Source organism: Myotis lucifugus, unplaced genomic scaffold (genome assembly GCF_000147115.1).
Source record: "Myotis lucifugus unplaced genomic scaffold, Myoluc2.0 scaffold_626, whole genome shotgun sequence".
In the NCBI taxonomy this organism is placed as follows: Eukaryota; Metazoa; Chordata; class Mammalia; order Chiroptera; family Vespertilionidae; genus Myotis; species Myotis lucifugus.
This window is the reverse complement of record NW_005871674.1, coordinates 250,982-278,839: the sequence shown is the minus strand read 5'-3', so window position 1 is coordinate 278,839 and position 27,858 is coordinate 250,982. Positions and strand designations below refer to the sequence as shown.

Below are 27,858 nucleotides of genomic sequence, written 5' to 3'. Positions count from 1 at the left end.
TTTAACACTTATACTAACAGGTGTTTATTAACAAAAGTTGATGTCTTTGCTACCAGAAGGTAAAGGGAGAACAAAACAAATATGTATATTCTAGCAGCAAAATAAGACAAACGAACCCGAATGCAGTCTATTGACAAAACAGATATAAAAAACATCATGAAGTCCAGCCAGCATGGCTCAGTGGTTGAGCATCAACTTATGGTCACGGTTCAATTACCGGTCAGGGCACATGCCCAGGTTGTGGGCTCGATCCCCAGTGTGGGGAGTGCAGGAGGCAGCTGATCAATGATTCTCTCATCATGGATGTTTCTCTCTCTCTCTCTCCCCGCCCCTGCCCCTGAAATAAAAAAATATATATTAAGACACACACACACACATACACACACAACATCATTTATGTGGAGGGCGTGTAAACAAGTCCAGAATCTTGTTCTCTGCAGCATGGCCCCGCAGGGACGTTCTCACTAGAGATGGTTTATCAGGGGCACCCCGTGAGAGGGCAGTTCCTGGTGCAGCTGCCGGAAGAGCATCGCACAGCGGTTCCTCTCCTGGGTCTTCCCCAGAGTGTGGTAGAGTCGGGCCTGGAAGTAAACGACATCTCTGATTCGCTCTTTGCAGTCAACCTTTGCAAAATAGTTCTTAGCTTCGTTGAGGTTCTCAATGGCGGCCTCCAGAGCTGATGGAAAAGGGGGGACATACCACACCTGTTTAACTCAACACTTCACATATAGTTTCCAAAATTTAATATCTACTTTTATTGATTTAACATGTACCAGACACTTTTTAAAAAATGTTAACTTAAATTTTGTGTTTACTAGCTCTTAAACACATATTTAAATTTATCTTTTAATTTTTCAATTACAATTTACTTTCAGTATTATTTTGTATTGGCTCCAGGTGTACAGCATAGTGATTAGGCAATCATCTCCTTTACAAAGTGTTCCCCCTGATATTTCCAGTACCCACTTGGCATTGTTCATTGTTATTGCAATATCGCAATGTTCCCTTCTGTACAGATACTTCTATATTCAACTCTTTGAGGAGGAAAATAACCCACTAGAGTCAGGTTTTATAAAGGGCCTTTAGTCTTGACTTCCTGCCCGGTGCCTGATTCTACAGGGTAAATAACCACTCATTTGCCTTCAGCCTTCATGACAAACATGCATGTGAAAGCGCTTTACATGCTGCCTGAAATTTTAACATAAAGTTGTGAACACTTAGAACTTAAATACTGTCCCAAATTTAATGTCTTTTCTTTTTCCAGGTCCTACATTTTAGAAGTTTTCTGCAATAGTATTGCCTAACAACCTTTGTACGGCTTCCTACCTTCTGCTTTGTTCGGTGGATCATAGGAAGCTGCTGAAGCCACCTGGCACTTGGCCACCAAGAACATGGCCCGGCCTTTGTCCAGGACAGCTCCGTCAGCCAAGATGGGCTCAATGGCCATGTGGAGAAGACTTAAGGCCTGTTCTGGGATTCCAAGGATGAGCTGAAAAAGAAACATCATTGCGCTGTACACACCCACAGGCACTACCCACTCCAGGGAGGGCTTCCTTTCTGGTCCTTCTCTCCTGAGGCCATGTCTGGCTTAGCTTCTCCCTGACATGTACTACATTTAGTGTGCACCATCCTTAGAAAACATAAGGTGTGACAATCTGATTTCAGACGACAATCGATACAGTAGGGAGTAGTTATTCACACTATGGGAAAGTTTTGTCTTTTTTACAAAAAGATTCAACACCAAAATCCTTTAGATTGGCAATTCCCAAAGGGTTGAATTAACTGTGTAAGGATCACTGGAGGAAGAGGAGGCTCTAAGAAAATATCTCAAAAGTATATAGTAAAAGAAACAACAGGGAATTAAAATGATATGCTAGAAAACATCTATTTAACACAAAAGAAAGCAGTAATGGCGGATCTGAGGAACAAAAAAGTTGTAAGCATATAGCAAAAAAATAGCAAAATAGAATAAGTCCATTCTTATGCATAATTATGTTAAATGAATGAAACTTTTCAATTAAAAGAAAGACTGGCAGAATAGATGAAAAAGAATGTAATCTTATGATTACAGGAGAAAGAATCCTCAACAAATATTAGCAAACCAAATCCAGCAGCATATTAAAAGAATTGTACACCACAACCATCTTGGATTTATCCCAGGAATCCAACAGTAGTTCAATATAAAAAAAAATAAATCAAGTTAAACCGAATTATTATATGTTAGCAATTCTACTCTCAAGTATACCCAAGAGAAATAAAACAATATCCACACAAAAACTTGTATGTGAATGTTGAGATCAGCTATTCTTAATAGCCAAATGGTGAAACAACCCAATGGTCCATCAACTGATGAATGGATAAATGAAACATGTATACATCCAATGGAATATGATTCAGCTGTAAAAGGGATGTAGTACATGCTACAACATGAATGAAGCCTGAAAAGATTACACTAAATCAAGAAGCCAGACACAAAAGGCCTGATATTGTATGATTCCATTATATGAAATACACAGAATAAGCAAATCTATAGAGACAGAAAGTAAATTAGTGGTTGCCAGGGCCTGGAGGGAGGGAATGAGAGTGACTAATGGGAAAAGGGTTTCTTTTTGGTGTAATGAAAATAATCTAGAAGTAGATAGTGTGATTGTTGCAAAACACTGTAGATATTCTAAAATATTATATATAGATATTAGTATATATCTATAGATATAATATAGATATTCTAAAATCCATTTAATTGTATATTTTAAAATGGTTAAAATTATGACTTTTATGTCTCGTGAATTTTATTTTTTTCGATTATCTTTATTGATTTCAGAGAGGAAGGAAGAGGGAGAGAGAGAGAGAAACATCAATGATGAGAGAGAAGCATTGCTGGGCTGCTTTCTGCATGACCTTACTAGAGATCGAGCCCACAACCTGGGTATGTTCCCTGACTGGGAATCCAACCGTGACCTCTTGGTTCATAGGAACTTAAGAAAAAATTATTCATTCTATAAATATTAAAAGCCTACTCTATGTGTAGGTCCTACTAGGTACCATGGGATACAGTAGGGAAAAAACAAGTGTCCCTTCTCTCATAGCCTTTCCATTCTACAAAGGGAGACAGAAAACAAACATTAAAAAAAATTTCATTTCTAAAACCTTTCAATGAACATATGACTCCCTCACTTCTTTATTCTATTCATCCCCTTGTTAAATCAAGCATAGCTCTGGGCCAGCTAACCATTAATATGATGCAAATGTCCTCAATGAAGAGGCGAGTCCCCTTTACTGAATACGCAAGCAGTGCCACTGGGAGGTATCAGCCTGCCACCAAGTTCACAGCTCCAGATTTCCAAGTTCACAGTGGAGGGCCTGCCATGGAGACTGCATTCCCAGACTTCAATAGTGAGAAGTGAAAGCTCATTATAATCCTTTCAAAACCAAAAAGTAGTACCAGATTTGCCAGTTCTTGAGTACAAATATATGCTCAAATAAACAAACAAACAAACAAACACACAAAACAAAACAGAGATCAGCTTACCTGGGCAAAAGCCAAGTTCAACACTGTTTCAGAGGCCAAGTACTGTAGCCGGTACTCCTTGGAGAGGGCCAGCGCCTGCAGGAGCACGGGCAGTGCAATGGTAGGGGAGGAAGATCGCCAATACAGCTCTGCCACAGACAGCAGGACACTGCCCGAAAACAGGAGGACATGGATGAGAATTTCCACCACAAGGCACCATCTGTGACACGCACGAGAAACCCCCTCTTACCTGATCACCATTTCTGTGTTCCTGATTTTCTGACAATGAATCAATAATTTCTGTAAAAGCTTGTGTGCCTCCGTCATTTGATTCTGAGCCTGTAGTACAACTGCTTTTCTGACACAAACAAAATAAACATACTAGTAAGTGGTTATGTTGACGTTTTGCAAGGGTTATAAGTAGTCACTTTTAGGGTTAGAATCCCCGTTTCCTCAATTACAATGTAATTGAATCCCCAAAGGGAAGAACTGTGCCTAATATAATTTTCGTTAAAAGAAGAAGAGTGTGTTTATAAGCACATATGTGTGTGTATACACACACACACACACACACACACACACACACACGAACCAAGTCTGGAACTATAGATATCACAATGTTGGTGATTATCTCTGGGTGGTACTTATTTTCTCCATTCTGCTTATCTGTATTTTCTCATTTCCTGTAATAAATAGAAAAAAGGTTTTTCTCTGCCCTGGCTGAGTGGCTCAGTAGTTTGGAGCATCATCCTGTATACTAATAGGTTGCAAATTTGATCCCAGGTCGGGGCATGTATGGGAGACAACCAATGTTTCTCTCTCACATTGATGTCTCTCTCTCTCTCTTATTGTCCGCTACCACAGCCCTTCCTCTCTCTAAATATATCCTTGGTGAGAAATTTTTAAAAAAGAAAATAGGCCAAAACCGGTTTGGCTCAGTGGATAGAGCGTCGGCCTGCAGACTGAAAGGTCCCAGGTTCGATTCCGGTCAAGGGCATGTACCTGGGTTGCGGACACATCCCCAGTGGGAGGATGTGCAGGAAGGAGGGAAGGTGTGTGATTTTTCTCTATCAACAAGTATTGCACACTCTCCTCCTACCTCATGTAGCCGGTTGGAAAAATCCATTAACATCTTATTTATTTAGAAAAAGGAGATAGGGTTTTCTTAAGTTAAAGTAATACATTAATCGAAACCAAAACATCCAGAGATTAGCCCATTTAGAATTGAGTCATGCGGGGGGTGGGAGTGCGCCAGGTTTTCTAACTATATAGACCTCAATGCTATGAGGAGCTGTGGTTCCTGTAATAAGTGAATTCAGCGACTGATATTTTGCGTCATGCATTGCTCCGTCACACTGTACCTCTGCTCCACATAGCATCCCATACCTAATAAGAAACAATATAATTAGGGACAAATGGTAAGTGTTCACCTCATTATTCAACAGAGATGAAAAAAGTATTTGGGCTTGCTTAGCAAATACCCTTATAATTCAAACACATTTTTAATTTCTGCTATTTAAACAATATTTCAAGTGTGGCCTGGCCAGTGTAGCTCAGTTGGTCGGTCATCGTCCCATGCACATGCCGGGTTGTAGGCTCAATCTCTGGCAGGGGGCGTGCAGGAGGCAGCCGATCGATGTTTCGATCTCACATTGATTTTTTCTCTCTCTCCCCCTTCCTCTCTCTCTAAAAATCAATAACAAATATTTTAAAAAAATATTTCAAGTATATGAACAAGCATTAATAAAAAAACAAACACATGTGTGCAAATCATCAACTTTGTCAAATCACAACGTTTTGCTTTCTTTCCTTCAGATACTATTAAGACTACTGACGTACTTTACAATTTCTACTCCCTTCTCCATTTTTCCAAAGTAAGCACTTGACTTGGTATCTATCATCCTCATTTATGTTCTTATACTTTTACAACACACGTACTTATCCTTAAACAGCATGTAGTATGATCTTGCACGTTTTTAACTTTGTATAAGTAAATAGTATCATACTGTATGCATCCTTTGACAACTTGCTTTTAAGCTCAACATTATTTTGGGGGTTTACACATATTAATACAAGAAATTATAGTTCATTCCTTTTCACTAATAGTTTTCAATTATATGAATATGTGACAGCTTATCTATTCTCGGGTTGATGGGTATTTAGGTGGTATCGATTTTTCACTCTTCTGAAAAATGCTGCAATAAACATTTTCAGATACCTCTCCTGGTACAAGTTTATCTCAGGTATACAGCAAGCAGAGGCAATGCTGGGTTGTAGTACATATGCACTTCACTTTAATATAGAAGCCATTTGTTCTTCAAATGGACTGTACCAGTTACAGCCCCCACCAGGAGCCTATGACATTACTCTCTGCTCCACATTCTCACCAACAATTGCTACTGTCAGATATTTTACTTTTGGCCAATCTGATGGGTATGAAATATCTCATTATTGTTTTAATTTGTAGTTCCCTGACCACTGGTCAGGTTGAGCATTTTGTAATACATCTATCTGCCATACAGTTTTTTTTCTGTAAACTGTAATTAAATTGTATCTTTATTTTACTGTACACCTTCTTGGTTACAGCTAGAACTGCAATGGAAATTATTTCACCCATTAGCACTACCACGGAACCACACTTCATCCTTGGGTGCTATCTTCTGTCTTGTTTCCCCTGTGGGTGCTCTGAGTTCACATGTCAGCACAGCTCACACCTTATCTAACCACCTACGTGAATGACCACCCAGGGGCCAGCAGTGGGAGATTCCCAGGCCTTAATCCTGAAGACTAAACATGGTAAGGGAAGGAAGAGAAAGAAGGCCCTTGTAACCGTGTTTTCAGCCCCTTCAGAGAGGAAAGTCAGTTCAGTGAGAAACAGAAGGCCTAGGACTGCCCTCTGGACACAACATCTTCCCACAAGGTTATTCAGTTCTGGAGGAAAAGATTAGAGTTGCTAAGTACGAGACAAAATATCAAAACTGAGACCTAATTCCTGATCTGTTGAAGGACGTTGATAATTTCTTTTCTTATTCCTGTACAGTTGGAGATATTAAGAATACTAATTTAAAACCATGAAGACAAGAGCGGGGGAAGTCCCTGCTTTAAATCTTTTCTCAGAGTTTATTTCTCAGGCTTCTTGAAGAGAGCTTACAGAGTCTCCTAAGTAAGTACCCATGTTGACCTCAATGCATGTATGTTACAGAAGGAACTGACATGAGAAACTGAGGGGAGACTCCATGAGCACACTCTGACACCAATACAGTAAAAACGGTCTTTTCACAAATAAACCCGAGGTCACACAGAGAGCAGGTTACCTGGGCATGCTGACTATTCGGTGGGAATCTTTCCTTCAGGTGCTTTAATACCTCGGAAGCTGCAGCGAAACAGCCCTAAACAGAAAGACAGGATGTGATGAGCACACCCGTGCAGCCACACCTGCTGCGCCACGAGCAGGGAGCAGACAGGATTCACCCTTCTTGGTGCGGCCAACCAGACCTGTCCCTGATGTGCCCAGTGCCCTTCTCAAGCACAGAGGAAAGAACTGGCAGAGCCTCCCTTGCTCCAGAAGCCCACTGACCTGGCCACCTCCTACCTGCTCCGCATGCAGCTCTGCGAGGTGGCAGAGCGCGACCGCAAACGATTCCGTGTTGTTCTGCTGCACGCCCGCATTCACCGACTCTAGGCTGTTCATGCTCAGCAACATCTGGGCTTGTTGCAGCGCCATGGTGCTGAGTGAGGGGACAAACAGGGACTCCCATCTATCAAGGGAACCAGGCTGCCCTCCGCCACACCCCACACTTCTCTTGAGTGCAAACGGAAGGAAGGTAAGCCCCACTGCAAGTTCTGGCTTTGTGGGAACAGCTGCCTCCCAGGAAAGCGGGAAAGCACCCCGATGCGCAGCCCCAGAGGAAACGTAGTGGTTGTGGCACAACAGGGAGATCTGAGCGCCAGACACCCTCCTCCCCACTGCCTGTGGTCACGGTGTATTCCTTCGTTTTCATGGGTAAATTCAGACCCGATGCCCTCCTGGTACCAGCTGCTCTGGCAATATATTCAGTGGCCAGTGTCTGCAGTTGTTTCAGACCGCATCCTGCCAAGAAATTATCTCACATACAAAAACCAGACTGGCCACATAGGCACTTCCTTTCATTACTGAATTCCTAAAAATAACAGATTGTTTAGGTGAGAGGTGAGGTAGTGACAGGACTCCAGGATGAAAAATCTGGTTCAGAAGTTTACTTCCAAGCTAGAGATGCAAAATGGAAATTAAACACAAGGCTGGAGATATTCCAGAGAACACAACTCGAGTGACCATGGCCCGTGCCTCCTGCGAACAGAAAGAGGTGCTGCCCGTCTCAGGGCACAAGGGCACTGTGCTTGGAGTCAGAGGACAACGTGGCTCATAAGCGGCTCTGTCACTTATTAACTACACTGTGGTCTTGGGCAGCTCAGGCAGATGTGTGAACTTTGGTTTATGCATCCTACAAGGGAGATCTGCCAGCCTCCACTCGTCTCTAAAAGGACCCACGCCCCTATGGCCTTGACCGTCTGCCTGAAGACTGACCTGCGGCCATAGAGCCTCCAGATGGCCGTTTTCTGGGCGATGCTAATGTCGATGAGCTCTGACAGGCTGTGTTTCCAGTGCAGGAGGTCAGAGTCCTTTAGAGCATCCATCAGTTTATTTGCTGTCTTCCCAGCAAAAGCCCTCTGCTGAACTAGGGATTGTATGCCCAGGGAGGCAAGGTACTAAGGGGAGAAATAGAGATTTTACATGACGAGTTTGTTTTGCTCTTCAGAAATTTGGCATATTTCACATTTCAGCACATGCACAGTGACAACACTATTTACAAGGAAAGTACCTACAGCCTGACCCCGCCCCGTATAAAATATGTTCTTGAAAAACAGGCTGGAAGAGAGGCTGACGGTACACCGAGAAGAGCTAGGGCTTTGACATTAAATGGACCTATACTTAAACACCGCCCTACTACTTTCTATATGACTTGGGGCCAGTCACTTAGCATTTGAGCCAATTCTCAACTTCCTTGTCTGTAAAATGGGCATCCCAGCGATCATAAAGAATTGCTGTGAGGATTAAAATGAGATAATATGTCAAACAGTGCTGGGCACATTATGTAGCAGGAGATTAAAAGAGGGTGCCTATTATGAGCATAATTTCTGGCATGATTTTCAAGGATGAACGCTCAACTAAGATACAGCATAAATCCACAACAAAAACTGTATTTAAAAAGTCTCATTTATTTTAAGGAGACACTTACCACTTACTTTTCTCCTTATCATCAATCTGTACATGTAACTTTCCTTCCCCAGAAATGAGTCAAGTGTACAATTTGCAGATTTGAAAAGCATATACTTTAAGTGACTGCACATGATTACTTCCAATTTTCCTGGAACTTGTTGCAAACTATATGAGACAGATGCTTAAGCAGTCACACTGCCTACAGTCGAGGTTTCAGTGGGTGGTTGTTGAGATGGAATTAAGTTCTTGGAGCAACATTAATCTAGAGCCTACTTCATGCGTGGAGACTATGCCCTTTCAATGTCCCTCAATATCTATCATTGAGGACGATAATTCAGGTCCTTCCCTGTCACTCAAAATGAGAAAGGAAAAATCTGCCTATCAGGTTTGCTGGTTCCTAGCTCTGTTCATTGTTAAAACAAGGATCAGCAAACTTGTTCTCTTAAGGGCCAGACAGTAAATAACTTGGGTTTTGCAGACCACATCTGGTGTCTGTTGCATATTCTTCTTTGTTAGTTTTCCCCCCAACTATTTAAAAATGTAAAACCCATTCCTAGCCCGAGGGCCACATATGAGCAGGCAGCCGCCAGATTGGGCTCTAGGGCTGTAACATTTAAACCAATCCCTGTTTTAAAAGTAAGCCTTTCCTGAAAAATTTCTAAGTACATATGGGGAAGTTAATATGGATCAATAAACTAAAAACAATCTCATCAAATTGATCAATGGAATTTTCACAGATGTTATTAGGATAAAGGGAACAGAGAGAAACCTATAAAACAGAATTTAGTGTTTAATTAATAATTAAGATCATATGAAACTACCAAGAATAAAACCATTTATTTAAATAATCTCACAGAAAGATGAGCCTTACCGGTAACCCAAAATGCACTGCTTTCTTCACAGAATGTTCTAGCAGAACATAGCTATCGGATCTCTTCTGCCCCAGCACGTAGAGCCAGCTCTGGTAAGAGAAATCATTAACATATATCTAACAATAACCATGGGTAATGCTCTATTGAACTATCAGCATGGTTGTAAATAAGAATAAGAGGAACAAAATAAATCCTCTAACATACTCTCTCATGAAGCATGAACCAAAATGAAGCCCATCAAACACATGAAAACTATCAGACAAGCCATTGATTTTCTTCACCTTTGAGAGCAATGAATGGCAAGGTTCTAGAAAAAAAGCATGAAGCCCCATATGGCCTTTAATTGAAAAAGTGAGTCTCAAAGTGATGGTTAAATAAATTCTGTGTTCTACTTGTGCTTGGTGGTTATGCTTTCACAGGATAACATCACATCCAGTTATAAGGTTAATGCCAATATTTAATGTAATAGTTTACATTGTACTAAAATTTGTAGATAAGATCAAGCCTGGCTGGTTTGGCTCCGTGGTTGAGCACTGAACCGTGAACCAAGAGGTCCCTGGTTAGATTCCCGGTCAGGGCACATGCCTGGGCTGCACACCTGGTAGGAGGCATGCAGGAGACAGCTGATCAATAATTCTTCTCATCATTGATGTTTCTATCTCTCTCTTCCTCTTCCTTCCTCTCCCTTCCTCTCTCTCTCTCTCTAAAAGTCAATACAAACATATTTTAAAAAAAGAATCGCCACCAAAGCCAAACAAATGTCATGAATTAAGGAATAAACAAATATGGCTGCCTTTCCTGAATTACCACGACTTCCTAACTAGTTCCCCGTCACTGCTAAGAACCTTTGCTCTGACTACAAAACAATCTGATTCAAATCGGGCCTTCCAAAGGCCAACTCAACCCACGGGCAGAATTCCCAAGGCAGGAGGGTGGCCTTACCAGGCAATGCTGGAGACACACGTGATCGTTGGACTCCTGGGCGATCCTGATTGCCTCCTGCAGGGCGAGCTCCGCCTGTTGACTAATGACAGACTGAACATTAACATCTCATTAACAATCACAAACATGCACAAGTAACGGAAGCAGGAAGACATCTGTACAGTAATTCATTTAAGAGCAGGTCTCTGCTTTGGAAGCTGTAGCTATGGATTTATTCCCTCAGAGGCAGTCCCTTGCCCCAGCAGCAAGAAACATTAACAGTGGACATATAGAACCTGCCCCTCCTAAGGTGGATTTCTACTAAAAGGGGCATCGAGGAATAGCTTTTCTTGATCTCAGCTGCTAAGAGTTTTATTTTAACTCTTAAGGCCAGGGAAGAGACACAGAGAGAATACGATATTTTACTTTTCATTGCATTCCCTTCTGCATTATTAAAAATTTTTTTTTACTATAGCATTTGATGCTTCTATACTTTTTCAAAACTAGTTTTAAAAAGTATTTTGAGGATTATCCACTTCTGAGATTCCTTTTTTCTGCTCATGTGGTTCTCCTCCATCTCTGATGTCTCTCCCACCCTCTCAACTTCTGCAGAAATTCAGTCAAATATTCTTGGCCCCATTGAACTCGCACTTGTGAAAATTCCCACATAAGTGCTATCTGTACCCATCTTGCAGTGCATAGTTAAATACTACTGTTTATTTAATCAGTGTTAACTATTTTTTTCAACTAGTTTATTAACCATAGAGAGCACAAGTAAAGTCTTAAACTTTGGGCTTTTCAGTGGCAAGTGACAGAATAGAAATCTTATCAATGCTGGGTCACTGAGTATCTTAAAATCAATTGTATGGGTATCACTTCTTTAGAGAAAAATTTATATAAGGAATTTTCTTTCAACACCAGTGCAATAGCCTCACACAATTCATTTTAATTGGGGAGAACTGAACTGTTCCAAGTAACTACTTGTTTAAATACAAAACCCAGATACATTCTTACCTAGTTTACACGTCATTTACATCCCTTCAGTAATGAGATGAGCAGAACATAGGCTATTTGAGGGCAGAAAGCATGTCTTCACACACAGGCCCCCAATAAATATCGGTTGATTTAACTTTATTGAACATGTGATGACCAGACAAATAATGGTGTGTTTAGAGAAATGGCTTCTGGGAGAACTGTATACTACAACGACTAAAGAGAGATTATTTTTCCCAGTTAGGAAGAAAAGGTAGATTACCAACACAGAAACACAAAGTCAGGCAAAATCTTCAAAGGACCTTATGGCTTTTCACTGCTGCTAGGCAGAAAAACCTCTGGTAAAAATTTTCAGTAACAGAATATTTCCATATTATTTATATGACATGGCTTTGAATGCTCCGATGAGGTATTCAAAGACTGGCCCACACACAAGCTCCAGTCTACGTCCCTTTTAAAATGCAACAACCAGAAGTTAATAGAATTTTTTGGGTGTTGTTTGGGCCATACAGCAAGTGCAGAACTCTCAATTCTTGAACTCTGGACATTGCTTCTATTAATACACTCTAGGGTCTCTAGTCAAAGATGCCAGTAGCAGAAACCACGTTTCTTCCAGATGGGAAAAAGCCACAGAGGCGACAACACTCTTTCGATTAGTAATTTCCTACCTTTTCACCATTATTCACATTATCTCATTGTTTCCAAAATAGCCTCCATGTTTCGAAAGATTTTATCCACTTAACTCCATTTACAAAATAATTTTATTTCAGAGAGGAAGGGAGAAGAAGGGAGAGAGAAACATCAGTGATGATAGAGAATCATTGATTGGCTGCCTCCTGCACTCCTCCTACTGGGGATAGAGCCCTGATTGGGACGTGAACTGTGACCTCCTGGTTCATAGGTAGACGCTCAACCACTAAACCACACCACCTGGACAGTTTTCCTATTTTTATTCATCAAAATCATAGGCATATCTTAGCAACAGCATAAGCCAAATGTCATCTCACTGAGCTGCCTGAATTTTATCCAAAAGCACAAACATGACTTTTAATAAGCCAGACCAGTCTTTTATCCAGTAAAGACACAACTTTCTTTTGGCTTTTTGAAATACTGAAAATAGCTTTTGTATCCTCATTATTATCTCCAAAAAATTCTTTTGGGAATCTCTGGCCTAATGACCTAATTATCTTTTAATTCAATGGCTGTCGTTCTTAGAAGTAATGAAAGAAAGAAGCCATGTACTAAGACAGTCATGTTACATAGTGACACCAGGGGGCAGACTGTTTAAGGAGAAGGTTTTCATTAACTTCTGTCCAGTGAAAAAGCTTCCTTTTTGGAAGTTACTGACAACTCTAGTCAAACAGTCAGCTTCCTTTCTTTCTTTCCTTTTTATCCTTCTTTTAAATACAGCATTTTAAAAAATTCATCTTAATTAACATTTGGAAGTTCATGTCTTCCATTTCTGCACGGATACAAAGCTATAAACTTACTAGTGTCCGAAGCGGCAGTGCAGGGCGGCCAGGTTAAGAGCAGCGTATCTCAAGCTCCGGCCGTAGCCCTCTTCCCCGTTACTTTTGCTCTCGGCTCCCGTAAGAATCAGGCGGTCAAAGTAATGCAGGAGGCTGTGTGTAGAACTAAACACATCTTGGACCCGGAGGTTGTTTAAGTAGCTGAGATAATGCTACAACAAGAAACAATCCACATAGTGTAAATGTTCCGCTTCCTCTTGTGTAAGACTAATTCAGTTCTACTGGCTGCAAACATCCACGTATCCCCCACCCTTCTAACAATAGGGTCATTTAGATCAGGGGTGGGCAAACTTTTTGACTCGAGGGCCACAATGGGTTCTTAAACTGGACCGGCGGGCCGGAACAAAAGCATGGATGGAGTGTTTGTGTGAACTAATATAAATTCAAAGTAAACATCATTACATAAAAGGGTACGGTCTTTTTTTTTTTTAGTTTTATTCATTTCAAACAGGCCGGGATCCCGGCCCGTGGGCCGTAGTTTGCCCACGGCTGGTTTAGATTCACCTTTTCCCCACAGGCAGAATAAAGCAGGTTCAAGATACATTGGTTTCTCACCAGGAGGGGTCCCCAAATGAAAAAACCGGAGTTCTATTAGTACTTGTGTCAGCATTTTATCCTAAATATACATCCACTATGTCACTGGTTATATTAGGACCCATGTGAGGGTGGAGGGGAGAACTCACTTAGCTCAGGTATTTAAAAAGTTTACTGAGCTAATTATATTCTATTTTGAAACTGTTTTCATTTTGTTTGATTCACTGAATTAAATCTCCCTCTAGCCCTAGCCAGTTTGACTCAGTGGACAGAGCATCAACCTGTGGCCCAAAGAGTCCTGGGTTCAATTCCGGTCAAGGGCACGTACCTTGGTTGCAGGTGCCTCCACGGACTGGGCCCTGGTCAGAGCGCATGCAGGAGGCAACCAATCGATGTGTTTCTCACACATGGTTGTTTCTCTCTGTCTTTCCCTCTCTCTTCCACTCTCTCTAAAAGATCAATGGAAAAATATCCTCAAGTGAGGATTAACAAAAAATAAATAAGAAAAATTTAAAAATAAATAAATAAACTTCCCTCCAAACAGGCAGATCCCAGTTACTAGGGAACCAAACATATATCTTTCATCGTGTGGATAAAGTCAAATGTCAAATCCAGGTTTGAGGGTAAAAATCCATTAAGGAATGGAATGATTTTTAAACTTAAAAAAAACAATAACACACTGACAAAAGTGGGGAAAGGAACAAATTTTTAGCCCCTAATTTTTTTTAACTGATTTAAGAGAGAGACAAAGAGAGACAGAGAGACAGAAATATCAATTTGTTGTTCCACTTATTTATGCATTCATTGGATGAATCTTTTAAAAACATATATATTTTATTGATTTTTTTTTTAGAGAGAAAGGAGGTTAGAGGGATAGATAGAAACATTGAGAGAGACATCCATCCACTGACTCCTGCACGCCCCCCGTTGGGGATCGAGCCGCAACCTGGGCATGTGCCCTGACCAGGAATCAAACAGGGGACATCTTGGTTTAATGGATTGATGCTCAACCACTGAGCCACATTGGCTGGACTCACTGGTTGATTCTTGTATGTGCCCTGACCAGGGATTGAAGCCGAAACCTTAGTGTATTGGGACAATACTCTAACCTAACAAGCCACCTGGCCAAGACAGGCCCCAAAGATTTTAAAAACTCAGTCTACTCTGCCCTAGCCGGTGTGGCTCACTTGGTTGGGTGTGGTCCCATGCACTGAAAGGTTGCCGGTTTGATTCCCAGCAGGGCACATGCCCATTGAGGGCTCAATCCCCAGTAGGGGTGTATGGGAGGCAGCCAATTGATGTTTTGCTCTTACATTGATGTTTCTCTCTCTGTCTCCCTTCCTCTTTCTCTAAAAAAATAAAATAAAATAAATACTCAGTCTTCTCTATCTTTGCCCATAATTCACAACATCAGAGAGATGATGAAAGAAAAAGAACATCACTAGACTGAATGAGTGCGAAGGGCAGTTTTACAACCTAAGCTGGGTTGCTCACTTGCCAACATGATTTCTCTCCAAGAGCACGGGTGGATCCTCATTTGTGTGGCTACTGAACATAAGAGTAGCTTCGCCATTATTTTTTCAGCTCAGGAACAAATTCTGGAAAAGACTCACCGCTTCCGCAAAATCAGGATTAAATTTCAACAGGTTGTTCAATTCTTTCTGCAAAGAAGCTGGAGGGAGGGCCTTCGTTTCGTCATTCTTTAACAAAGAGGCCTGAAATTGAAACACGACAACTCAGTAGAAAGAAATACATGGAAATGTTATAGTCAACAGCATCAGCTGGTTATTTTCTTTTCCGCAGCTACTCTCTCCTCTTGACCCTACAGAACACTGTTCCTCTTCCTGAAACAGTAAGCCTCCCCATCCACACACTCCTCCCATGCAAATTCCTGCTCCTCCTTCCAGCCCCAATTCAGACCTCACCAGCCACCTGCTTCTATCACCGCCTAGACCAGGTAAGGTCCTACAAGGACCCCTGTTCTAATCATTCTTGTAGTTCCTATCAAGATGTATTAAAAGTGCCAGTCTGGCCTCAATCCAGACTGAGAGCACCTTCACAGCAGGCAGTGCGCATCTCCAGCAGAGCAGAGGGCCTTATGGCGCTCAGGCGCACCACGTCTGGTTAACTGTTTCACAAGAATGACAGTAAGCAACGATTACATAAGATATGTAGAAAACTAGTTTCAAATTAAATATTAGTACTTAACTGGGTTATAGACACTTAATTCAATTCTACCTAGACAAATTTTTCTTTATAAGTAATAATAATTTCTAATTCCATTTTAATTCATTATATCATTACAGAAGATTCTAAAACTATTGAAAAGCATACAGAAAACAAAAGTCATCTGTAATCCCTCCACCCAGAAATAACACTATTATTAATTCTTCAGTGTATCTTATTCCAGTGCATATTTTTTTCTATGTATGTATATATGTATGTGTCTGTATACATATATACACACACCATATTTTTAACAAAGTTAGAATACATAATTTTACTTCGTGCTCTTTTCATTTAATATTACAAACTGTCTCATTATCAAGTAGTTTTTACAAATGATTCTTTTTTTAAAATATATTTTATTGATTTTTTTTACAGAGAGGAAGGGAGAGGGATAGAGAGTTAGAAACATCAATGAGCGAGAAACATCGATCAGCTGCCTCTTGCACACCCCCTACTGGGGATGTGCCCGCAACCAAGGTACATGCCCTTGACTAGAATTGAACCTGAGACCCTTCAGTCTGCAGGTCGATGCTCTATCCACTGAGCCAAACCAGTTAGGGCTACAAATGATTCTTAAAACAAAACTATTAACCCTTTGACTGTCATATTTATTGCAAATACTTTCCCCATTTTGTTGTTTGCCTTTTAATCTTGTTAGAAGGTGTTCTGACATGCAGACATTTTTTATTTTCATGCTAAAAAATCAAATTATCTTCTCCTACATGTTACTTCCACAGCTTTTATGTTTAGAAAGTCTTTCCCCATCCATAAATCAGTTAAAAGTTAATACTGTAGTTCCTTCTAGTTTAATTACAGCTTTAAATATTTACATTCGCCCCTTTAATCCACCTGTAATATACTAAGGTGTGAGGATCCAGCTATATTTTCTCCTTGATAGCTAGACAAGTTTTTCTAATTTGTTTAAAATTCATCTGCAGGTATGTTCCTATCACTTTTAGCTAGATCACTACATTTTTCTGCAGAAAGAAATTTAAGGACAAAATCGGGGAAAACTATAAAAGTCTAGCAAAAAATCAAAAGTCTGCTTGAAGATAACATGGGAGAAAAATGTTTAGCTTACGTTACTGAGAAAATGAAAGAGTCTGCCTTAAAACCACCAACAAAAAATGTTTGGGACCGCCCAGCCAGTGTGGTTCAGGGGTTGAGCGTCAAGCTATGAATCAGGAGGTCAGGGTGTGATTTCCAGTCAGGACACATGCCTGGCTTGTGGGCTCCATCCCCAGTAGGGAGCGTGCAGGAGGCAGCCGATCAATGATTCTCTCTCATCATTGAAGTTTCTATCTCCCTCTCTCTCCCTTCCTCTCTGAAATCAATAAGAATATATATATATTTTTTAAATGTTTGGGATGAAGTGCACTGATATCTGCAACTTGAAATGCATAAAAAAATAAAAGAAAAGAAATGGTGGCCAGATAGAGAATGGGTAGATATGTGTTGAACAGAGAAAAATATTAACTACAGGATACAGATGAAGAGTATATGGATATTCACTGTAAAATGCTTTTCAATTTTTTTTTAATGTCCATAATAAAATGTTGGGGAAAGGGAAGCACATCTTCTAAATCACATTTTTTGGCTGTGTTAGTCATGTACCATTATTGAATGAACTTGCATTAGAACTTTAATCGAAAAATAAAACTACAAAATAGGAAGTAACAGCATTGTTAGTGAAGAAAAGAGGGCCAAGAACAAGGGGTAATGCAGAATTACCAATAAACCCACCAACATAACAGGCATATGCCATGACAAACAACGTCAGACGATTTTTTTTAAAGTTCATGATAAATTAGAGAATTAACATTACCTGTTGAGAAAGAAAAAACTCTGCTTGTTTTTGGGACAGGGGCCCACTGCAAGATACCTCCTCTTCTCTACAAAATATAAAACAAAAATAATAAATACATATAATACACCATAGCAAAAATGATAATGCTTACAAAGTCAAACATTCTTTATCAGAAGAGTTAAGACACATTTTTTTAATTGATTGATTTTAAGGAGAAAGTAAGGGGGAGAGAGAGAGAGAGAGAGAGAGAGAGAGAAAGCAATGATTCGTTGTTCCACTTATGTATTCATTGGTTGATCCTTGTATGTGCCCTGACCGTTAACTGTGGCATATCAGGACAACACTCTAAACACTGAGATATCTGGCCAGGGCCAAAAACTTTTACAACTAACTCTCTCCTCTCAGGAATAGAAAAGACATACTTAAAAAATGATGTTGAATGACCTGACAAAGTTCACAATGATCGTGGACAAATATAGACCTAAATTCTACACAGCTCTCAGCAGATCTTTCTAAAATGCAAATCTATCATGCTATCCCTGATTTTAAGCCCTTCAGTGGTACCCCATTACCTCCAAAATAAAGTCCACATAGCTTAGCGGGGCAGGTGCAGTGCTTCATGGGTGATCCCACCTCCTGCCTCTCTCCTTTGCCTTCTCTTTATCACCTACACCCCAGCCCTCATGAACACCTTACAGGTCTGTCACGATAAGGTGCCCCTGCTGCTTCCACAACCTGCAGGGCCCACTTGCCCACCTACTATTGGACACCATCCATCATTCAAAATTACACGAGTCACAGCCTCCAAGAAGCTCTCCTGACATGTCTCATTTGAGCTCCCACTGTCTCCTAGATGCTTATCAAAGCACCTATGCACTGCCAAGCTGGGCTGTTCTTACCTGCATGTGTATGTGAATAACCAGGGCTATATGTAGGCACACTCAGATTTTGGGAAATAAATGAATGAAGAGTTTCTAACTCCATGCTACAGAGTCAAGATGGTGTTGTATTCAAAAGCAGGAAAAGGAGGCTTTACCTAAGAAATAACCATTTGCCTAGAAGCTTAGATTACACAGGACTGATAAACAAGAAATGTACTAATATAAACCTAGACTTGACAAATCTATACATGCACAGTATAAAACAATCTTGTTTTGAGGTCAAAGTATGAATATTACTCTTTTATCACTGAAGAAAGTCTTCTCTAACTAGGATTACAATAAGTATAAAATCAATATTTACCCATAAATAGTATTTGTATAAGCACTCTGTGTCAATTACAGCAGATCTCAAACTGTTTCATGCAAACTATATGTAAATGGGTATCCTCAGAAAATTATGAGGTTAAAGAATTTGAGGAAAGGTGTATATATTCTATCTTGCTTGGAGGTTCATGATTCATTAGAGAAATCCAGCAGAAAGAAACTTCACTTTTACTTAACGTACCATTTACCAACCTCACTTGCACAAAGGATCCTTTCCTCATGTCTCTCCAGAAGCACTAGCATCCCACAGAAGACACTTTAGGAAGAGCTGCTCTAATATTCTCCTAACTTCATTTCTGATAAATATTACCTAACCATCCCCAAAGCAGTGGGTCAGCTTTTGCAAATATTGGAGCTGCCAAGAACCAGCCCTGACCCAGGCCTAACAAAGATCAATGACACAGTAGTGACCTAGAGGGAAATGGAAAAAAATTTCACAGGCCAAGTTCTCAAATGGAAAACAGTTAAGTGTCTGGGCAACAAGCCCTTTTCTCTTAACATATCCCTTAAACAAAATAAGGTTTGAAATAAATATGGCTGTACACAAAAAGGCTAGAGACAGATGAGAATCCGAAGGAAACTGGACACACCACCACTGTCCCATTCTCCTCTAAAGTCCATGACACTCAGTAGTGCCAAATGATTTACTTACTCAACCCCATTCCCCAAAAACAGATTTAGGCTGGTTTATAACAAAGGACAAGGAAGCAATACACGAGAAAATCAAAATGACGCAAAGGAAAAGGGCTACAAGTGAAGACATATAGAGTTATTATAAATGAAGATCAAATTCAGCTCTGGCTCCTACACTGGCAATCGTGGGCGATGTGAATGAACAAGCTTGGGAAGAGCAAATAAAAATATTGTGGCCCAAGGCACCCTTCACTGACCCTTCCTTTGCTTCCTCCGAGCCTCACAAATACATGGAGGGGAAAGTAGCCCTTCGGAAGCAATAGAGGTTTTCCATTTAGAAAAAGGGCTCAAGTATACCTTGTTTATGAATCCAATTATCAGCTGAGACAGACTTTTCGGCTTCCTAGTGTATAACTCAAGGGCACTTAACCTGGATTCATGGATGGGCTAGAAGGAGTCCATGGTCCTTATAAAACTGCATGCAGTTTGCATGAATGTGCTTTTTCTGTCCAGCAGACAGCACGAACACAGCTCTCCAAGATCACAAACGATGCAGCTGAGTTTCCCACATTTGGGGAAACCACAGGGTCAGCACATCTGGAGTGCAATGGCTAAGCCTCATCCTGGGAAAACCACCTTCATGATCATGGTACCTTCCCTGCCAGGTAAGCATGAATGTACATTTTTAATGTAGAAGATAGTACATGGCATTCATCAGATTCTTAAAAGAAGCCTGTAAACTGCTCTAAAGGGCTCAACTCTACCACTATATTTGAATTTTACATAGGATTAATCAACCAGCAAGGATTATTTTTGTTTGTTTGTTTTTTAAAGTATGTGCAAGGCATAAAACACCAATCAAGGCCCTGGGGGGGGAAATACAAAATCTTAATGGTCGCCAGCGAGTTTGACATGCTTGGTCTACAGTCTTGGTAAAGGCTAGGACCAGCCCAGGTGCAAAGATGATAATAAACGATAAATGTCAAGGATGAGTATGGACTCTGTACTTAGAAAAGGGAGAAATCACTCCAGCCGTAGTGGTGAGGAACTGGAAAGTTGGTAAGGAGTGGGGAAAATGATGAGGAAAGCCCTGACCAGTTTGGCTCAGTGGATAGAGCGTCAGCCTTCGGACTGAAGGGTCCCAGGTTCGATTCTGGTCAAAGGCATGTGTGTGCAGGAGGCACCTGATCGATGTTTCTCTCTCATTGATGTTTCTAACTCTCTATCCCTCTCCCTTTTTCTCTGTAAAAAATCAATAAAATATATTAAAAAAAAAAAAAAAGAAAAGAAAATGATGAGGAAAGAGGAAGGCATTCCAGGAAAAGAAAACAAGAGAGGCAGAAAGGGAAAAGGCCTGGGGGCATACAAGCAGACCTGGCTAGTGGGGGTAAAGGATCCAAGCCAAGAACAGAAGGTAAGGTCAGAAAGATGGATTGTGGAGGCCTCAAACACCAGGAAGGGAGAATCTGTGGAATCTCTGGAGATTTCTGAGTGATGTAGTGACAGGTCAAAATCAGGGAAGAGGAGAGACTGAGACAGAGAACAGTTACTAAACACCTAAGGCCATGAGGACCTGAGCCCTTCCCAAGTGTGTGACCAGAGGGTGTGATCCAGCCCCTCCTTCTGTCTGTCCCTCCAATATGTCAGCTTGTCCTGACTTGGGGGCTCTGTGTCTGCCATGTGCTCTGGCAATTCTTCTCAGGACTCGCTCCTTCGTCACCGAGCTCCCAGTCTTCTAGAGACCTTCCCAGCCGGGCTGGTGTGGCTCAGCAATCGATCGTTGACCTATGAACCTGGAGGTTACGGTTTGATTCCCAATCAGGGCACATGCTGGGGTTTTGGGCTCAATCCCCAGTGGGGGGGCGGTTTTTTTAAAATATATTTTATTGATTTTTTTTTACAGAGAGAAAGGGAGAGAGATAGTTAGAAACATCAATGAGAGAAACATCGATCAGCTGCCTCCTGCACACTCCCAACTTGGGTATGTGCCCGTAACCAAAGTACATGCCCTTGACCGGAATCGAACCTGGGACTCTTGAGTCCACAGGCCGACGCTCTATCCACTGAGCCAAACTGGTTAGGATTCATCATCGATGTTTCTATCTCTCTTTCCCTTTCCCTTCCTCTCTGAAATCAATAAAAATGTATTTAAAAAAAAAAAAAGAGAGAGAGAGACCTTCCCAAACAGCACCCCACAGTCATTTCCTATCCTTGTGTCCTACTTCCTTTCCTTACTGTCTCCGAAATTACACTGCTTCTTCATTCAGTTACCTACTACCTGACCCTCCCACCTAACTTCACGAGGACAGGAACTCTCCCTTTTCGCTGACAGCACAGCCCCTCACAGTGCCTGGCACACAGGAAGCACTTGATAAGTATTTTTGAACACATTAATGAATTTGGGAGATTTACATCAAATCTCTGGCAGGTGAAGGAATACCAGAGAATTTCTGCTTTGGCGGGGTCCACTCAGCAGCACAGAGAAGACTGCTTCCAGCAGCAGGCAGACTAGCAGGCTCCACTGCAGCCTGACGAGCTATAATCCTGTCAGCCTGATTTCTTACCGCAGGACACAGAGCTGCCCCCTGGCAACAACGAGCAAATGAAAAGCTGAAGCTAAATTTCAGTTTGCGCTTCCGTCTGTACGTGGATTTTTAAAAACACCTGAAAGATATTTATTCTCTCCCTTCTAAATGACCAGTTAGGTTCCCACTTTTAAATAGGAATAATTTCATTGTAAGATGGGAGATTTGTAGGCTATTCAATAATACTTTCTCCTTTCTAATTTTAATACAAATTTCTGGGGCAAGAAAAATAATTTCCCTGAAGAAAACATACCTAAAATCATTCCAATAACTATAAATAAATAAAAAAATAGAAAGGGCTAAAGTAAGAAACTTCTGATAACACAATAAAACATTAGAAAAATCACGAAAAGAGAAAAAATTGAAATTTTCCTTTTTAAAAGAATCAAGGAGTATATAAAATATATCTTGCAAAGTAAAGAAAGATCCTATAACAAGTAAAAGCATTTCTTTTTGGACAAAGTATAATACTTAATTAGAATAACTTTTAAAGAATATCTTTCATATCAGTAAGCAATTCAGTTTACTGAATATACACTATTTTCTGAAACCATGCACCTTAACAGTAAATACACTGGCTTACACGCAAATGAATTCTTAGAATAGGATAAAAACAAAAAGATGTGATTAGACCTATTTAAATCAGATAAATTTAGGAGAAAACCAAACCATAATATGAAAAGTCTGAATTTTAACATTTCTAAAGAAGTGACATTCTACTACTTTAAGCTTATAGAGTAGCTCAAACAAAGATCATACTGTTGCTTGGAAGCCTTCCTTAGGGGACTTAACTAGAAGAGAAATTAGAGAAGAACAGTGAATAGTTGTTGAATGTTTGCCATATACCAGGAACAGTTCTAAACACTTTATATAAATTTATCATTTAATTCCTACATCAACCCTCTGAGGAGGTGATATCCTTCCCATTTTGCAGATCAAGAAATTGAAACACAGAGGAGTTGAGTAACTGGCCCAAGGCCTCACAGGGAATAAGGGATGGAGCAAGGATTCACACCCAGGATTCTGACTCTAGCGCCAGACCCTTCACCCCATACTGTACTGCCTTTCCAAGAGATGAGAAGCCTTTATAGACAACTCTAAGTAGTGAGGTTTTGGAAGGAGTTAATAGTACTGTAATCTTGCTCCCATAACCAGGCCCTGGCCAGGAAGCTCAGTGGATTAGAGCCGTGGTCGGCAAACTGCGGCTCGCAAGCCACATGCGGCTCTTTGGCCCCTTGAGTGTGGCTCTTTCACAAAATACCATGTGCGGGCGCTCGTACGTGCAATTGAAACTTCGTGGCCCATGCGCAGAAGTCGGTTTTCGGCCTGGGCGAGTCTATTTTGAAGAAGTACTGTTGATATTTGGCTCTGCGGACTAATGAGTTTGCCGACCACTGGATTGGAGCATTGTTCTAATACGCCAAGGTTGCTGGTTTGCTCCAATTATTTACTGTGCTATTTCGCAGGAAAGGGACCCCTGTCCGAAAAACCCAAGTTACCTTATGGACACATCAAGTTCTTCTTTTTCCATTTTTCTTTCGCCCTCTTCTCTGCTGGTCAGTTCCATATCAGCATCCTCCACTGTCTTTTTCTCACCATTTTGGAAGTACTGTTGAAGGGCAGTGTACAGTTTAAACACTTGGCTAAAAGAAAGCTTACTGTAGGCCAAGATCATGTGACGCAGAAATAAGCCTACAAAATAAGACACAGACAAGGTGAAGGCATTAAATGAAATCGGGATACACAAATTTGATGACTATTTGTTGCAATTCTTCCTTCAAAAGAATAAAAAAAAAAGACACTTGAAGTTGCTATTCCTTCTGCCTTGAATGTTCCTCCCTACTCTGTACAAATCTGGTTTCTTCTTATTCAGGGCCCAGTGCTCACACCCACACTCCACCATCGTTATCCACACAATATATTTTTTTCTTGACTATTATAACTATCTGAAATTATCTTATTTATTTACTTTTTTTCATCTGGCCCTACCCTACTCAAATGCAATCTCCATAAAAAAGAAGGTCCAGCCCTAGCTGGTTTGGCTCAGTGGATAGAGCGTCAGCCTGTGGACTGAAGGGTCCAGGGTTCAATTACAGTCAAGGGCATATGCCCAGGTTGTGGGCTTGATCCCCAGTAGAGGGCATGCAGGAGGCAGCTGATCAATGATTCTCATCATTGAAGTTTCTATCTCTCTTTCCCTCTTCCTTCCTCTCTGAAATCAATAAAAATATATGGAAAAAAAAAAAAGAGGAAACTCCAGGCCTGGTCAGTGTGGCTCAGTTGGTTGGAGTGTCCTCCTGTATACCTAAAGGTATCAGGTTGATTCCCGGTGAGGGCTCATTCTTAGGTTGCGGTTTCATCCCTGGTTGGGGCACATACGAGAGGCAACCAATCGATGTTTTTCTCTCTCTCTCTCTCTCTCTCTCTCTCTCTCTCTCTCTCTCTCCCTTTCTCTCTAAAATCAATAAACATATCCTCGAGTTAAGATTAAAAAAAAAGAAAAGAAGGTCCATGTCTATCTTTTAAGTCCACATCCTGGCACAAGGATAGAAGTAAGTTATCAATAAATAACTGATGTTGAATAACAAATACTACTATGAAATAAAGCCGGGTGGATAGAGCATGGATATAAAGCCAATAGAAAAGCATCAAAAGATGTCACATTTGCCCTCACCTTAAAATTTACTTACTTCTCTTCATAGAAGTTTAGTTGGTGACCCTGACTTAAGAGTTATGAAATGCAGACAAGTGACCCAGAGGACTATGATAAAGAGCTGAGAAACCCTAAGAGCCCCCCAGACCAGGCCAATACCTTGGCTATCATAGACAAAACTTGTCTTTGCCACAAGACAATTGTTTAAACACAGATCAAAATGGCAAGGCAATAAACACAAATTAAAACATGTGTTTGTTCAGATACTGCAGAGTAATGACAGATGTGATCTAGAAAGCTGCTCACTTCAATGAACATATTCTCTGCTCTTCTCAGAAGAACTTCATACCTACTACACTTGTTTTGTGAACCTCCGGTTCAGTTCCAGAAAAAGAATCTGACAGGTCATCAAAAAATTGTTCCATATCCTTCAATTCGCCTTCAGCCATCAGTTTGATTCTGAATGAGAAAATTGAGGTGTGTATTTTAAGTAGGCCCTTTGAACACCTTCCCATGTTTCATATTTACCTAAAATAAATATATTTAAAAGCAATTCAGAGTTTCACATAAAAATGGTGGCACATAAAACAAACTTAATCATCCAAAATGTCATTCCCATATTCTGAAAAGTATCATTGCTGATGTTTTCTTGATCATAAAACTTGTCAGCCAAAAAAATCGGAATTCTCTGCAACAATTAAAAAGGAAAAGGTAGCCCTGACTGGTTTGACTCAGTGGACAGAGTGTTGGCCTGTGGACCCAAGGGTCCCAGGTTCGATTCCGGTCATGGGCGCCAGAAACAAATAAAAAATAAAAAAAGGAAAAGGTAGCCCAAAGTTAGTTTAGCTCAGTAGATAGAGCATTGTATTTCTCTCACATCGATATTTCTCTCTGTCTTTTCCTCTCTTTTCCACTCTCTCTAAAAATCAGTGGAAAAATTTCCTCAGTGAGGATTAAAAAAATAATTAAAAAAAGGAAAAGGTAGATTGAAAAAATAAATTTTGAAGCAGTACATTTAGTGTTAACCATTTTTCAGAAAAATTAAACAACCTAAAAGAACAAAGATATCTTTTTTAAATAATTAATTAACATGTGCACTTTTCCATTTTACAACTACTTTGACAACTTTCATATATAGAGAAAAAAATGTTTACCTGATTTGTACTGAATTTGCAAGCTGAGGACAAGATTCTTCAATTAACTTGTACAGTTTAGTCAGTGTAATATCTGGGCCCTGAGCAAAGGGAGATAGGAAGGTTATGGATAAATTTTAAAGAACTGGAGAATGATAAACAGCAGCAAAGATGAATTCATTTATCAACCCCTCTGCTTTAACAGTTATTCCAAACATGAAATCTCAAATCAGAAAAGGGGAAAAAAACTATCTAAAACGATAAAGTAATACTTGAAAATTGCATATCGTTCTCGTTTAGTCAGTGAATGGTTTAAAATGGGGGGGAAATACATTGAATCTGTAGTCCAAGGATGCATCTTTCCTTCCTTCTTAGTTTTGTAATCATGTAAACTTGTAGCCTCCTGAGCCCTAGTAAAATGGAGATAATAATAATTATCTCCTTTGTTTGTGGCAAAGATTAAGTAAGATAATGCAAAGTGCTCTGTGAACTGGAAAACATTATACAAACAAAGGTGTCCTATTTTTTCAAAACATCTCATTTGATCCTTCCCAAAACCTTGTAAGATAGGCAGACGTACTATGTGTCCAAGTCCATATAAGGTACCACTAGAGACCGAGAGTATGCGACCTCTGCTATCAAGAAGACTACAATCTTGACCCTGACCAGGTAGCTCAGTTGGTTGGAACATCATCCTCCGATATGCCAAGATTGCAGGTTCAATCGTTAGTCAGAGCACATATAATAAAAGCACATATAAGTGGAACAACAAATCTATGTTTCTCTTTCTCCCTAAAATCTATCTATAACTTAAAAAAAAAAAGACTACAATCTAATTGAGATTTAAAACTAAACAAAAGGGCATACCACATTTCACTTATTCTACATATTTATTTAGGTGCTGTAGTAGGCTTCCAGGGCACAAAATGAAGAAAAATAGGACAAAGCACTGCCCTTATAGAGGTTATAGTCTAGTAGGGGAGAGGCAGCAGGCATATAATTACAAATAAATAGAAAAAACACAACTGATATATGGGAAGGTACGTGCCCTAGGAGAACACATCAAAATCGCCAATACTGAGTAATTATTGTGTGTCACACACTGTGATGTGTTTCCCATGGGTCATGTCATTTAATACAGCCATCCCATGACATAGTTTCTATTATTGTTCCCATTTTGCAGAAACCAGGACCCAAATAGGCTGGAGAACTTGCTCAAGTCCCACAGCTAGTAAGTGCTATAAAATGAAATAAAATGCTTAGCACACAATCGATGTTCACTGTTAGTCTTATGTCATTATTACTACGTATTAATGTCCTCTAGGTCGGATACAGAACCCATAGGATTCATGTGTCACACACACACACTCAGGACTACGTGTAGCCAGCCCCATTCTGCAGAAAACAGAAGACCTGAAAAAGCAACTCGTCGCCCAGTCGCTCAGCTAACAAATGCTGGAGCCAGATATGAACCTGCGAAAACATGCATGTCAAGCACCTGGCCCATAGTAAACACTCATTAAGTGTTAGCCGGTGGCATTATCTTTCCTTTTTCGCGGTCCTTCAAGGCCAAGCGTTAGCTGATGGACCCCCGTCCCCCCAGGCCCAAGTAAACGTCAGGCACAGAGCAGGTGCTCAGGGAAGTTTGCTGAAAGAACGGGAGCCAGCGGGGCCCCTCACCTGCAGCAGAGGCAGAAGCAGCCCGTGCGGCCCATCTCGTTCAGCAGCACCAGCACCGCGATCTTATACGGCGTCACCCAGTCCTTGATGCCGAACACGTTGGCATGCACCACGCCATTGGTCATCATGGGGTTGAAGTAGAGGCTCTCGTGGACGCTGGCCATGGTGAGCCGGAGTAGAGGCTCTCGTGGACACTGGCCATGGTGTGCCGGACTCCTGCCACCACAGCCCGCCCTCCGCCTCAACCAGCCCAGGCCGT

At 40.7% G+C, this 27,858-nt stretch overlaps 1 protein-coding gene and 1 non-coding gene across 2 annotated transcripts; both read right to left on the bottom strand.

Annotated features, from left to right (window-relative positions):
- Nucleotides 1-27,858, bottom strand: ANAPC5 (anaphase promoting complex subunit 5). The gene is given in 18 exon segments (XM_006104982.3): nucleotides 1-676; nucleotides 1,327-1,489; nucleotides 3,530-3,677; nucleotides 3,759-3,889; nucleotides 4,783-4,894; nucleotides 6,809-6,897; nucleotides 7,101-7,236; nucleotides 8,073-8,254; nucleotides 9,637-9,726; nucleotides 10,580-10,661; nucleotides 13,042-13,232; nucleotides 15,228-15,329; nucleotides 17,669-17,735; nucleotides 23,633-23,825; nucleotides 25,136-25,245; nucleotides 25,941-26,064; nucleotides 27,604-27,774; nucleotides 27,813-27,858. Coding segments are annotated over 17 exon segments (2,292 nt in total). The 5' UTR covers nucleotides 27,764-27,774; nucleotides 27,813-27,858; the 3' UTR covers nucleotides 1-464.
- LOC111823703 lies at nucleotides 20,060-20,221 on the bottom strand. Its single transcript, XR_002826774.1, has one exon. It is a non-coding gene; the product is annotated as a U1 spliceosomal RNA (small nuclear RNA).